General features: G+C 35.2%; 2 protein-coding genes across 2 annotated transcripts in view; both read right to left on the bottom strand.

Annotated features, from left to right (window-relative positions):
* Window positions 1–15,843, bottom strand: part of LOC103099266 (uncharacterized) — a 142,444-nt gene that overhangs the window by 104,816 nt on the left and 21,785 nt on the right. The window lies entirely within an intron of this gene.
* Window positions 1–15,843, bottom strand: part of LOC103097596 (uncharacterized) — a 30,816-nt gene that overhangs the window by 13,352 nt on the left and 1,621 nt on the right. The window contains exons 2-7 of the mRNA XM_056793303.1: window positions 15,187–15,307; window positions 13,347–13,454; window positions 12,763–12,868; window positions 10,880–10,962; window positions 4,400–4,487; window positions 2,252–2,462 (exon numbers count right to left, since the gene is read on the bottom strand). Coding sequence (XP_056649281.1) covers window positions 2,252–2,462; window positions 4,400–4,487; window positions 10,880–10,962; window positions 12,763–12,868; window positions 13,347–13,454; window positions 15,187–15,307 — 717 coding nt within the window. The remainder of the gene's footprint in view (window positions 1–2,251; window positions 2,463–4,399; window positions 4,488–10,879; window positions 10,963–12,762; window positions 12,869–13,346; window positions 13,455–15,186; window positions 15,308–15,843) is intronic.

Raw genomic sequence — 15,843 nt, 5'->3', positions numbered from 1 at the left:
TAAAATAGGAAACCTTCTCTATTTGCCAATAAATAAATTTATGGCATATGGCATATGATAGATATAAACAAATTTTTGCCTAAAGAATAAATGGGTCAAAGAATGAATCATAGAAACGATCAATAATTTCATTAAAGACAATGATTATAAGGAGACAACATATCAAATTTTTTAGGATGTAGCCAAAGCCATACTTAGAGGAAAATTCACATCTCTTATTGCTTATATCAGGTAAAGTAGAGAAAGAGCAGGTCATAAGTGAATTGGTGATACAACTAAAAATCCTAGAAAAGGACAAATTTAAAAATCCTCAATTAAACAGCAAATTGGAAATCATGAAAATCAAGCAAGGGATGAATAGATTGAAAGTAAGAAAAGCATAGAACTAATAAAATAAGACAAATAGTTTGTTTTATGAAAAAATAAAATAAATAAATCATCGGCATACTTGATTAAAAGGGAATTTTGATTTCATTAAATTAAAAAGGTTTTGCACAAATAAAACAAATGTACTTAAGATTAGAAATGAAAAAACAAATTCTGAGGAAAAATTTATAGCAATTTTTGACAAAAGTCTCATTTCTTAAATATAAAGAGAACTGAGTCAAATTTATAATACACAACATTCCTCAATTGAGAAATGGTCAAAGGATTTGAATAGGCATTTCTCAGAAGAGATTAAAACTTTACATAGCCATATTTTAAAAAATTCCCAATCACTATTGATGAAAGAAATGAAAATTAAGCCAACTCTGAAAAATGATCTCACACCCTTCAGATTAGCTAACATGACCAAAATGGAAAATGATAAATGTTGAAGAGGAGGTGGGAAAATTGGAAAACTAATAAACTTCATTGGTGATAGTGTGAATCGATACAACCATTCTAGAGACTTATATGAAACAATACCCAAAGGTCTATACAACAATCTCACTAAAGGTTCAGGATCCAAATGGATCAAAGATAGAATAAAAGGAATTAACTGTGCCAAAATATTATTATCAACTCTTTTTATAGTGGCAAAGAATTGGAAACTGAGGGGTTGTCCATTATTTAGTGGTTGAATGATCAAGCTGTGGAATATGGTTGTAATGGATTACTATTATGCCATAAGGAACAATGAACAGGATGAATTCAGAAAAAGTGAGCAGAACAACTATAACTAGAGACTATAACAGAAATATTATACAGTGATCAACTGTGAAGGACTAAACCATTTTCATTAAGCTTCCAAGGTAACACATGAAGAACATACTATCAATGGTCAAGGAAGCTACAAAAAAAATCTGAGTGTAGATCAAAACTTGACATCTTCTACTATAATAGTTATATTATAAATTATAAGTTATATTATAAATCTTCATGAGATTTCTATTGAATATGTGTGTTATGTGTCTTTATCATGATGGGAACCATATGGAAATAGGTATTACATGATAGTATGAGTATAACCTATATCAGAATCTTCACCCCCTCAGGTAGGGAAAGAGAGATGGGGGTATCTGAATTTTAAAATGTCAAAAGAAATGGCCAAAATTATTCCTATAAGTAATTGAATTAAAAAAAAAAGATTTTGTTGCAATGAGACCAACAGAATGTTGATAAACCAAAATGGATGTCATTAAAGTAGGATGGATAATAGACTCTAAACAAAACCATGTCCCAACGATGTAATAAGAAATCATATAAAGATTGTCTTCAGGCTACACATGATCATAGAGATTAAAAAAAAAGTCTTAGGTGGAAAATAAGTTGATTTTATAGGTCAAATGGATAGTAATAGGGAAAGAGGAACAAGATCTTTTTCTGTATTATTTCAAAAGAAGGGAAAAGGACTAAATTATAAAAAAAAAGCCTGAGCAAAAAAAATTGTACTGAAATCTTTTCTAAAAGCTTAAGTAATTTAGCAATAGTGTGGCCTGGATGTTGAGAAAATGAGTTTCCTATCACTGCATATTTTGAGGCAGAAGCTAAATGACACTCTGACATACATATAGGATAGATTTCTATAGCAATTAAAATGTTATAGTAGAATATTTCCAAGGTCCCTTATAGTTCAATCACCAAGAGAGGGATCAGCAATAGTTGAGAAAGCCTTATAAAGCAGCTAGCATTCTCATTATTAGAGATATGAAGGGAAAAGGAATAGAGACCAGAGATTCGGTGAGTGATAGAAACATTTGTTCCAAATTTCACTTTTCTATCAGAAAACTTTAGGGTCAAATGTTTTGAGCAAGGATATATGTCTTACCTGAATTGAAATCCCCTTGGGCTAATAATTGCCCTGGTGATAAATCTTCATTTTTTATCTCTTTAGGTTTTATTTTAAATTGTTCTAGTAATAATTCTTCTTCTGGGGCCAATGGTAAAAATGTGCCTTCTTTATTTGATTCATCAGGTTTCTGTTCCATATTCACTTTGTATGTGTTCATGTCTTTATATTTGTCTTGAAAAATGTTAGCCTGAAATTTACCAAATGAACCAAAATAAATCTATTAATTACACGCTATTCAATCCTTTTCCTCTCCAACAGTCACAACCATCTCAGTTATTCCTGCTAGCCACTTATCTGACCTCTTTATTCTCAAATGACCCCTTAAGATCTATTACATTCAAAAACATATGCACAAATTCCATGACTAGTAGCTATTGAGTAAAACTAATCAGGATAGGACGAGAGATTTACATGAGATTAGAGACAGGGATAGGTTTGGGAACTGAGATGGGGACATGGATGGGAATGGGAAGAGGGAAAGAGATAGGCATGTAGATAGGAATGAGGTTAGGGATAGAATCCAAAGCTTAAAAGCTCTCCCAGTTAAGAATTGTGTTTTTCAAGGCAAGGTGACACCTTCACTGCCATTTAGTTGCAGGAAGCTGCCAAAAGCAGTAAGATGTTACTGACCTGGTGAGCTTCAGACATCCAGGATGGACATCAGGGGGACCACTTCAATACATATCACTTCCTAACACTAGAAAACGAAGCCTCTCTTCCTGCATAGTTCTGTATATACAGGGGGAAAGACAGTTTCTGCTTCTAGGAGGATTGTAATTTAGTAAAATGGACTCCAAGAGATGTTCAAAAACAGTCAGTGGAAATACCATAATAGCTGAGAAATTACAGTGACAAGCCCTTTTGCAAACTAGAAGAATGTTAGGGCAGGTCTGATGAGTAAGTAACCTGGCCTTAGATAGAGGTATAGATATCGACACATACACACATACACATATATAAATAAATGTGTGCATGAATTTATGTGCATATATATGTATATACTGACACACAGATTTACATGTGTATAGAAAAAAGGAAAAATGATATTCACTACTAAGAGCTTCTTCCATGTCTGGTCTTCTTGTCCTCAGCTAAGCTCTGGGTATATAAGATTTATATGACTACAAAGATATAGATATAGATATATGCATATATATATATATATATGTATATAAATTATTTTATGGTACTCTGGGAATTAAGTATGGAACCCTCTGGTGTCAGAATATGGAAGGTACTGGGTTTAGACTTTATCCAATGACAACAGGAAAGCCTTGATAATATGTGACCGAGACACTGGGTTTAATCCTCAAATACAAAAAGAATTTACTGATGTGATAGATGGCAGAACCAGTCTAACTAATCTTTGTGAAATCATTGCCAAATGGCGCTTGCTATCCATTCCATCCATTCTACCACTGAGACCCCAGGACTTCTGAACCATTCCATCTTGTGCTTCAGCTGAACCTTATTTTAAATGTTGTACTTTCCACTTAGAGTATCGAGTAAGAGTGTCTCAAGATCAGGAAATGTTTCATTTTTTCTATTTATGTTTCCAGAGCTTAGCAGCATTTTGCACACATCCAGAGGTACTTCAATTAGTAGTTACAATGATAGCATAAAAGTAGGGGAAATCGATTGTAAGGCCTACATTCTAGCAGACTTCAGAGGCACATTCACAGAGAAAATAATAATAAAAAAAGCCTGGTGGGCCTTCTTCACTTCAGAAGGAAGAAAGTTACTGATTCACATCTTAAGACCTAAGAGTAGTTAATAGCTGCAATGGAGTAAGGGAAGCAAGGAAGAAGGATACCCCAGCCGATGATCCTTTCTCTTGATCAAGTAGTGATAAGTAGAAGTAGGCAGAGAGTAGTGATATGGGAGTTTTGGTCAATTCACCTTTCATAAAGCAGTCCTCTTAGGCCAAGAAGAGTTTTAGTAAGATTGAAAAGTTTTGTTTGGACTGATCAACAGAATGGATGAATGAAATAGGAAGCATTTATTTCATGCATTATTATGGGCACCATTCACACTGACTGCTTTGCTTTCCACCACTTTTATCACTGTGAACACAACTAACATTCAATAAAACTTGATTAATGGGGAGGAACTGTGCTGTCTTACCTGCTCAAAGATAGCTTGGATGTTTTTTCTACATCCCTGATCTTCTTCTATTAATATTTTCAGTGCCCCAATAACAAATTTCAGGTCACTGTGGAAGAAAAGGTAGCAGTTTCATACAACTGGCAATCAAACCATCTTGGAATTAAAGAGATTTGGACTCAAGTTCTAGTTCTAGAACCTAGTTGTTAGTTTCCACTAATTAGTTGTATTAACTTGGGCAAGTCACTTAGCCTTTCTAGGCTAGGTAGGAACATCTATTTGGTTCTCTACCTTTTAGTTCAACATTTTTTAAAATATATGTATGCACATATATTTTAAATATCATTCCAGAAATCTCCTAGATATCTAAAGTAATTTCTGTAGACCTCTTAAAATTGCAATTGAAATTCTTAGCTCATTAAATTCTCTAAAGGTTGTATACAAGTTGTAACCAGTTTTGATGAAGTCCATCCATCATTATCTATGTGACAAGGCAGCACACGCCTAATGAGTTATGATTTTGCCACTGAAAAAGGTGTTTATGGGCTTTCATAATGATGTTCTTCAGTACAGTCAGAGGGAAAGGTACAAAAATCAATATAATAGAATATATCTAATAGGCAAAAACATTAGCTTGAAATGATTCAGTATATCAGAAAGATATTGATTAGATTAACATATGAACTTTAAAAAAATTAACTCTTAACACGAGCAATCAGCAAATAAAATAAGCGTAACAAAGACATAGGCAGGGACGTCAAAAATCCTTTTCTCCAATTCCAATAGACTTCTTTTACTCTCATGGAGGTTAATAAATTAAAAGTAGTTAGGAAACGATAAACTTCCAGATCTCTTTTTAAAGTTCATTCCCCTCCGCACTATTTATTAACTATTTGCACTTCATTTGTCAGAACTCGGAAATTTCTGATAGAAGCAATGGGCAGGAGTCTCTACTCTGTGTGTTGAAAATATTTAAGAATATTAAAACTTTTGACATGGGCACTGTACCCCCAGAAACTCAGGCAAACTATTTTGGACAGAGAGACACACCTCCAGGCTACACCTAGATCCTATCAGGCTATATCTCAAGATATCTTTTTGTTAAGGAATCTTTATGCCTCCAGGCAGACCCAAGTCAGATGACCACCTCAACCCCACCAAATGCCTGAGTGATTATTAACACTCTAGGTCATGTCCACACCATGACATAGCATCTGTTGTAAAGAGTATTAAATCCCCAGAACTGATGTCGTCTGGGGGGACAGCTTTTCCATCTATGCTGTCCTCAGGGGAGCAGCCTTTCCATTCATGCTGTCCTCCCAAGGAACTGCTCCCCATCTTGCTGCTCCACCTTGCTATCCTCCTGGCCATTCTCAACATTGCCTCCTAAACTAATAAATTTCTCTTTTTGTTTTTAAGCTAAGTTTTGGAGTCTTGCATTCTTGCCAAAGGTATCCTTCCTGAACCCTAGGGGTACACATCTGAACCCCATAACACTTTGTCAGAATATTTCAGTTTGGTCTCTAATTTAAGCAGTCTAGCCTGTTGCATATTCTTTTTTTTTTAAACCCTTACCTTCCTTCTTGGAGTCAATACTGAGTATTGGCTCCAAGGCAGAAGAGTGGTAAGGGCTAGGCAATGGGGGTCAAGTGACTTGCCCATGGTCACACATCTGAGAAGTGTCTGAGGCCAGATTTGAACCTAGGACCTCCCGTCTCTAGGGCTGGCTTGCAATCCACTGAGCTACCCAGCTTCCCCCTAGCCTGTTGCATATTCTTGAGAAGCAAACAAAATGGGAAATATGCAGTGCAAATACAAACTGCTAGTAAAAAAAACAAGAACTAATATGCACTAGTTAGACATCAAGCAATTCAAACTGTTCTGTGAGAGTTCCTAGCATGCTTTGTAAAAGCATTTTTCCTCCAAAAAAAAAAAAAGGGAAGACTGAATGGATTTTATTTAAAGAGTAAACTCAAAGAAGGGCAAAACTTCAAGGGAGAACAATAGCATATTTTCATATGAAAGAAAGATTAGTCCTCGATGTTTTGGGTAGGAGGTAGAAAAATAAAATCTAAAATCCATTGATTTGTGTTAATGTGCCCTCAAAAAAAAAAAAAAACAGCAGATGGGTCCCCTTTCCTGTGAAAAAAATGCTGAGTTGCAAGCCGGGTGCCAAGGGTCAGTTTAAGAAATTCAGCTTATAAACTAGAAGGGGGTGGGGCTGAATAGCATGGTGTCACTTTTCCTCACTGAAAAATGGCTAGCACAGGCTCAAAAACCCACCTGGAGTGGGGAAAAGACTGGCCAAAAATTGGGGAATCTCACCCTCTGTGCAGACACTTGAATCAGAAATAGCAGTGGGAGACTGCAGCTGAGCACTCTTCCCAAGAGCATGCAGGGAGAGGAGAAACCACTCCCAAGATCTGGTGGTGGGTGGCAGCAGCAGTAGTGGGAGGAGAGCTGGTTCAAGCAGACGGTGGGGAAAGCAGGTGGGCTGGCAGAAAAGCATGCTTGAAAAAATTTATCTATTCTATCTTAAAAAAATATTTGAAAATTCTCTTTGTGGTAAACCAAAATGTAAAGATTAAAATTAATATTCTATAAATTTTATTTTTAAACTTTTATTAATTAATAACTAAAATAAAAGAACTACCGATACCCAGGACCAGTCATGAAAGAAGAGAGCAATTGAGAGGAGCTACAGAACTTATAAACAGTTATGTGAATTGACTCAAATGTGCACAAAGGGAAAAGTATTCTGGGTAATGTAGTAGGGTTTCAAGATTTTCTAACTATACACATGAGTATTCCCTATTTCAATGAAATTATACATCTAGCCTATATCTCTACTTACTCAAATATTATTTAATGAGCTCTAAAGATAAAATAAAAACACACAACTCCAAAATTATGCCACATGATTCTCCCAATCATTGTAACAGAAGTAATCACAGCTCTCTTGAATTGTGATTTTTCTCATATTAGAGGTTCAAGAAAGGCCTAAACTTGCATTTAGAACAAATGTGAATAATGAATTTTGCACTATGTCTGCCTGTCTATCTGACTGTCTTCTCATATAAATGTCATGATAATGGAGATGGAACATGCTCAGAGCTGTCCCAGCCCTGTGACAGGAGGAGGTATGTGTGTGGGGGGTGTTATCGCATCTCCTCCTTTGATTCTCCAGGGCAGTGATGGCAAAACTTTTAGAGAGCAAGTGACCAAACTGAAACCCTCATGATGCATGTAAGAACAACTGACTTTACTCCAGACAGGGGAAGGAGGAAATGTTCCCATTTGACTGCTAGGCTGAGGGGCAGGTGATATAAGAATTGTCCTTGCGCACATGGAGAGGGGAAGGGAGCAGCCCCTCCAGCACACCTGCTATAGGTTCACCAAAAAGGCTCTAGGATAGTGATGGCAAACCTTTTAGAACCTTTTAGAGACCATGCCACCCAGCAACCAAGTGTCCTCTGCCCTTACTCAGACAGGGGAGGGAGAAAGAGAGGAGAGTAGCCTGAGCACTCCACTCAGGAATGGGAGTGAGTACTGAGGGGTAAGGATGCACAGTGGAGAGAGGGGAAGGGAGCAGTCCCCCTACCCCAAGTTCTTCTACCTTTCTAGTAATTAACTCTGCCATGGAAGGCACATGTGTGTCCACAGAGAGTTCTCTCTGTGCCATCTTTGGCACATGTGCCATAGGTTTACCATCATGACTCTAGGGCATGTGGCAAATAATTCTCTCCTGAACAGAAGGAGGATGGGCTGTCCTCCCCACTCTAAGAGTCTGGCAGCTTTTTCCATGTGGACACAAGATCTTTAGGGCTCAATTCAGCAACCTTGAACCTCTAGCTGCCTGTCCTACATAAATGATCCAACATCAGTCTTGAGGTTATTGTGTTCTGCATAAAATCAACATTCTGAATTTCAGAGGTCCAGAGAGCCTGAACTGAATTCAGACCCTGGGTTTATTAAGCCTATGTTTTATGAAGAGGAAATACATAGCTGTCTCACAGAGTAGATCAAGTACTTTTGCACTTCCTTATTTGACCAAATTTTTCTGTTCAATTTTCCTTGGAGCTACTGGGTAGAGGCAAAAGGAAGCAAAGACTGAGATAAATGCCTGATCTTTCCTTCAAGTGGTCTGGTCTCCCCAAGACTAAAGTAGTCATTACATGCTTAGGTCGAAAACAGGAAAGACCTTAATGGAAAGGGAGAGGACACAGCATCATCCCAATCCTCTGAACCCCAGAATCCTGTGAAAAGGGAATTCTTTACTTGCTATCCTGAGTTAACACTATTAAGTACCCCTATTTAGTACCTTCACTAGACAGAAAAAGAGGATTAACTCTCCTTTGTCTCCTTTTACATTGTACCAACAAAAGATGAAACACCATATTTAGTACTAGATGAGAATCTAGCAAGGTACTTAGAGAATTCACACCTCAGTCAGCCAGGAATCTGTGAATCTTTTTGATGAGAATTTAACCTTCAGAAGGTGAAAAGTTGATCCTACCCATACTGCCCCATGAGCAGTGCTAGACAATTTGGAAACTGTGACTGACCCCTGAGAAGAGGGGAGGGGACAAGAAGTCACCATAAAAAGCAAACCCCGAACTTCTTTAGGGCAGAGTGATTGTCTTTGAGAAGATAGTCTGAAGAGATTGTCTTCTGGAGATAGTCTTAGATAGTCTTCAAGGGAGTTTTGCTGGAGACTTGCTTGGATCATGGGTTTGGAACTACGCTTCTAATCGGACTCTGATTCTAGGATTATTCCCTTGGGTGAGTAAAAGGCTGATCCCTCTCCTAGATTTTAGAGAGACTAACTTCCATCTTGGAGGAGGCTGCAAGGTTCCTGGTTAGAGCTAATTAATCTCTTCCTGGATTAAGCAGACCCAGAGAAAAGCATTTAGATTGATAGGATAGATAACTTCTCCATCCCCCTTACATTTCTCTTCTTTATTGTTTCCTCTCTATTTGTAAATAAATTCTGACTCAAGTTGTAATAAGTACTGGCAATCACATAATTTCATATAATCATCATCCAACCACTAATTTTAAACTTTACAACCCTTTGTCACTGTTATACTCCTTTGGGAAATTCCTATCCCTATTTGATATCACAGGCACACAGCTGAGTTATATTTTACTCTTTTCTCTAGGTAATCCAACTCAAAATGTGAATATTAATGGCAGCAAGGATAGGTAGGTGGCACACTGGATGTGTCAAGCCTAGACTAAGGAAAGTCTCATCTTTTAAGTTAAAATTCAGTCATCAAATCAAACACTTATTAACTGTGTAACACTAGGCAAGTCACTTAATCATGTTTGCCTCAGTTTCCTCACCTGTTAAATGAGCTAGAGAAGGAAATAGCAAACCACTCTAGTATTTTTGCCAAGAAAACTCTGAAGAGTGTCCTAGGAAGAATTATACAACTGAACAACAATATGACAATAAGTTGTGACTCTAGGAAACTACACTTAACTTTGCATCTATCTTGGAGTGACCATAGATATTTGAAAAAAATTCATCCTTCTATATGTTCAATAATTCTAGAAAGCAATGAGTGCAAAAAACTCTGAATTTTTCACTAAAACAGTGTCAATATTTAAGAAGTCCTGGAGAGATACAATCAGAACTGGACATTATCACTAGATGTATGAAGAGTCTAAAATATATTGTGCATTTGAAGAAACCTAGGGAGTTTCATGCTTGATTCAACACTTTTAGTAACCTAAGGAACAATCATCATGCTTAGGAGACTCTAGCCTTTTTGTGCTATTTATGGTGAACATGAATTTACATAATAGTGAAACACTCTAAAATAACATTTTTAAATCTATTCTTCTGCCTAACAGTTTTTGCTTATCCATTGCTCTCTCTAGACCTTTTTTTGTCTTGATTCACAAAAAATATATTCTCATGAACAGCTAATTGGCTGAGTGGATAGAGAGATTCTGGAGATGGGAGGTCCTGCATTCAAATCTGGCCTCAGGTTCTTCTTTGCTATGTGACCCTGGGCTGGTCTTTTGACTCCAATGCCTAGCTCTTACTGCTCTTATGCTTTGGAACTGACACTTAGCTTCAATTATAGGACAGAAGGTAAAGTTAAAAAAAAACATTCTTTTTGTTTTTGTTTTTATCTGTTCTATTTGCTTTACATCAAAGTTTATCAAGATGTTTCCAGATTTCTTCTATTCCTGATATTTACTTATTTTAATGCACTATATTATTTCATTCTATATATTTATAAGCCAGAAATGATGAGGCCATTCCTCATCAGGAAAATATTATCCCAAAAACCCACTGAATATATACATTTTTTAAATTCAGTCTCCAATTTGGAAATCTTCCCAGTAAATGGAATTTAGAGGCAAAAGCATATTGTTATTTTATTATTAACCTTTCACTAAGTTTTGTCTAAAAAAACCACTAGTTTACATACTCAATAAAAGCTTACATATATATCTTTATACCTATATATATATCTATATATATACCTGGCCATCCAGTACCATGGTACTCTTGGACTTCTACAAATACTTGCTTGTCCTCTCACAATAGTGATATCTCTAATTTTTTCCTTTAAATGGAGAAAATGTTTAGAAAGTGTAATTACATTATAGGCCTAAAGCTAAGAAATCTCAAGAACATGCTTAAAATAAACAAACAAAATCCACTCTCCTAATGTGCTAATGTTTAAAGATTTCATAATTGGATAGGAAAGAGGTTTTAAGGAGGCAGTAGTAAATACTTTTATACTTTTTGCAAAATGAAATATATACCAATATACCCATATACACACTTTGAAAGATTAAATATATTCTTTGATCTTTCTTCCAAAGACATTATCATTATTAGAGGACAGATGGTCATTTCAAAATTATAGTAAAACATTTTAAAGAGTTTGCCAAAACATCTAGCTAAATAGCACAGAATAAAAAGCAAGAGCCTGCTTATGCATCAGCATAACAACATGAGCAACTAATTCAATCATAATTTCTTAAGCATCTAAAAAGTGCAAGCCCGTGTGTTGTCCTGGGGATATAAAGATAAAACATTCCTTCACCTCCAGGGGCTTACAGATTGGTAGACCAGCATTTTGGGGAAAGCCTTAGAGATAGGATACAGAAAGACATAAAAAAAAAAAGATTGTTGGTCAGAGATTGTTGTGAAAAGGAATCTTAATGGAAATGTTAAAGACAAGAATAATAAAAGAGGTCTAAAATTAACAGGTCCTCAAACTGAACCTTCAAAATTAATAAAATTACTCAGGATTACTTGACAATAATTAAGAGTTCATAAAATATTCTACCATGAGGAAGTCCCAGAAGATAATTAACTCAGCACTCCAGGGGTTCAAAAACCCAAAAACAAAAATGAGAGAGGAAGGATTCTGTATTCTGGAAGGCCTGAGAAAAACTGGAAATCATGTGATACAAATGAAAGTTTGAATAGGAAAGGGCTATATAATTTACCATAATGAATTCAAGTTGCATATACAACCTTAATATCAACCAATATCCATACAGCATTCAAAAATAGAAAAACAACAGGAATAAGACCTCTTAGACCAATATTTGTGAGGCATATTGATGGTAAAAAACTAGGGGGTTTGTGATTATAATAAAAGAAAAAATAGAAATTTTGCACTACTGAGAAAGATTTAACATGAACAAAATCAATGCAACTAGAATAGAAGTGAAACCCCAAAGTCATCAAAGGCAGGAAATCAAGGGAATATGGATACACTCACATATTCTTTGTCTGAATACAAAGTGTCCGTTAATTTGGGAAGACCTGAACAAATGCTGTGATATATTATATAATGAGATATTATTAAGTTTTTGAAATTAACAATAAGAATTCTACGAGACATTAAAAAACCCCACATTAAATAATGTAAAGTAAGCAGAAACAGAAGGCTCTTTATAACTAAGGTAAATTAAAGCAGCATTAAAATTTTGCCATCCTCTGACTAATTGTAATGGAAAATCTAAGTCTGGGACAAAAGTTAGAGATATAAAAATATACATACACATACACACATGTATATATCTCCTTTGTTCAGAAAGGAGCAAAAACTATCAGATTCAGTTGCTGTATTTATTGTTCAGTTTTGCTTAATTCATTCTCTATACTACAAATGATAATTCAGTGGTGAAGGTTGGAGTGCATCAGAGAAGATTAGAATGTAAATCTCAGAGACATTGGTAAAATTGCATAAAAGAGCAACAATAAAAAAGTATGTAATAAATTAAGATGAAGTTACTGAAGAGTAGGAAAGGAAACGTTTTAAAGAACCAAAATTTTATTTTAATATTATGATAAAAAAAGAAAGAATTTTGCGTTTCTGCATTTTTTTATTTGGTTCACATAATACCTGTACTATGAGCGAATCCATAAAATATTTCTTCCTTTCCTCTGACAACTCGAGGAGTTCGATAAGTTTTGACTTCACTTCAGGTGGTTCGCGGCCAATTTCAATCCTAGGTACAAAATATCCACATTTAATTTATGTACTTTGGATTAAGACATAGCCATGCAAAGTGCTGAATGGGGAAATTCAGCTAAGCTTTCATTCTTACAAAAACAAAACAAAACAAAACAAAAAACAAAACAAAAAAACCTCTTCAGGTTCAAGGAGCATTATTTGCCAAGAAAATAAAAATTCATTAACTAAAAATAAATGCAAACGAAAATCAAGGGTTTGCTTGAGATGTGATAGAGTATTCAGAAAGGAAGGTGCAAATGGGTCCTAAAATGTCTTGTGAACTGCTGAACAGAAAAAAAAGAGGGTCATTTCCTAGCAAAAGAAGACAAAAAGAGAAATTATTTAAACATGTTAATTAGGCTTTCTTTCTCCCCAATTTTTCTGTTTGAACACATTGCTAAAGAAATTTCCAAATCAAAAACAATGATCTAGCAATCTCTGCATCTTAAAGAAATGTGGGAAAATTTACTTACTGGAAAGGAGAATCGTCCATTTTTTTAAAAGTAGAGATGATTTCTGCTTCATCCAATCCAATTAGATTGATGTCACCTATTTTAATAATCTGGTCAAATACACGGATACTGAAAAATAGAATTGCAGAGTAATTAAAATTACATTGAAGATTTTTATGACCTAAAAGTCCAATGCATGTGTATGATTAGAAGATATGGTACTAATTTAAGAGATAGACTTCAATGACTCATCATACCATTACTATAATGGTTGCCACTTACAAATTTTTCAGTCACCACTTCTCTACAAATTAATCAGAGGACTTAGAGGGCTGGTGTGTCTCAATAATTTCATTACCCTGCAGCCTGTCTGGGGATTCTTCCCTGGATTTTTTTTAAGTGGGCTTCAAGGATGATTAGTGTTCATAACTGAGTCTGTACTCCAAGCCTTTCCAGCTGGCTAAGTCTCAATAATGAAATGAGATTGAAAAAGGAAGGGACTTTGGCAGATCTTGGAAAACACAGTGAGAAGGATCCAAGAGAAATCATCCACAAACACAGATGCCCTCCTACAAACAATTATCAGAGTATTGTTTCAATTTTAATATTCTTCAGAAAGTCAATAGGATCTGCAGAAACTAAAACAAATGATTCTTCTGAGGTATCAGACAATGCACCCACTGACTGAAGACTGAGTAAGGAGACGATAATTCAGAAGGAAACTTCTAGTTGATATTTTTATTGTAGAGACCTTGGGTGATAATAAACAGATAAATGTCATCATAGAAACTGAGGAAAAGAAAACAACTTTGGGAGGTTAAGAGGAGAAAATTTTCACCATTTATCTGGGATATTCAGGATAGGCATCTAAAGAAATCAATTCTGTTACAATCTTGGAAGCAGGAACAAATTCTAAAACCATCTGGGCTAAGTGAGTTGGGGATGAAGAAGTAATGAGCCTCAGGCTTTGAAACAGAAAGCCTGATGGCATTTTTTGCTTTCAGTTCTATGTAACAGAGTGTCATCTCAGGAAGAATTCTATTTTAAAGTCCAAAATTACATCATGAGCAAGGACATAGAGGGTACCATTTGACCTCAGTTGCATAGTAAATTCTTACAAGGTTAAAGTTATGATTTGGCAACCTATTTGCATTTCTTATTTTTTTCCTTTCTCAAGGATTCACTTTGGGCAGTTTATAGTAATATTTTAAATGTATATTCCTACATTCCTATATCTAGGAAGCCCTCTCTCAATTCAGGAATTATTTTATTGTATAGTCAAATTTCAATAATCTCTGAAGATAGTTGCCAGTGTCTCATGGATACCATTTTTTCTAATACAACCAAAGTATCCCCCACACCCAGATTTTCTCACATTTATTTAGTATAGATCTTTTCTGCACACAATAGTAATTTGTTTGTTGCCTAGTCAATTCAGTTTTTCATTTCTCCAAATCAAGAACTATTTTCCCACTTTCTTTATATCCCTTCATGGAGAGCACAGGTTCTGGAATGGTACAGATTTATAAATACTTGTTAATTTGACCTGATTTGGAAATAGCTGGGCACATGTTTACAATGGGCTCATTATGGCAATTATTAAAGACCTTCTCAATGATCAAGAATAAAGTCACAGTTTACAGACCAAGTTGGAGTGGAATTATAGACTCTTTGTTTCCAAGCCAATTCCATTTCCTTACTAGCTTGGTCATGACAATATTTTTAAAGTTGATATTTCTGTATTTTTCAGAGATTTTATTTGTGTAGTCACTTTCCATGTTTACAATATTAACCCTTTTTAGAATGATGTTAAATCCTCCCTACAAAGTCAATTCTTATAAAATTACAAAACCAAACTCACCATCCAAGTTTGTGAACTGCACCTCCTTCAATAATTTCAGTTATAAAAACCCCTGGTTCCTTTCCATCCTCATCTGCTGGATCAAAGAAGATACAAGTACAAAGCCCCAGTTCGTTGTCACCTATAAATACAAAAATAATAATAGTAATAATAATGAAAGCCTAAAACATCTGAAGCAACAGTAAGAATAAAATTTCCTCCCAGTACAGTTGGCCTGGTCACTCTAGCTTTGCACTGGAATTATAAGCCATCCACTTATACTTTACCGGTATCTTTTCCTTAATAATTAGCAATATATATCTGACTCTGTTACAGTCTCCCCTAGACCAATGATTTTGCTGAACTTTCTACCTTTCAGCATATAAGCACATTAAAATATTTTTAATGATTAAAATTTTTTCTAAGGACATATAAAATCTATTTTAAGTTCCAAATTCTTTCCTACTCACCCTGGTCTCCAACCTCATTAAAAAGGTAAGCAATTTGATAAAGATTATACATATGCAGTCATGTAAAACATATTTCCTTCCTTATTCATCATGTTGAGAAATAAAACATACCAGGAAAAAAGGAAAATAAAGTAAAAAAAATATGTTTTGCTCTGCATTTAGATTCCATCACCTTTTCCACTGTAAGTGGATAACATTTTTCAGTTCT

This window comes from Monodelphis domestica, chromosome 4 (assembly GCF_027887165.1).
Source record: "Monodelphis domestica isolate mMonDom1 chromosome 4, mMonDom1.pri, whole genome shotgun sequence".
In the NCBI taxonomy this organism is placed as follows: Eukaryota; Metazoa; Chordata; class Mammalia; order Didelphimorphia; family Didelphidae; genus Monodelphis; species Monodelphis domestica.
This window is presented reverse-complemented; position numbering and strand designations above follow the sequence as displayed.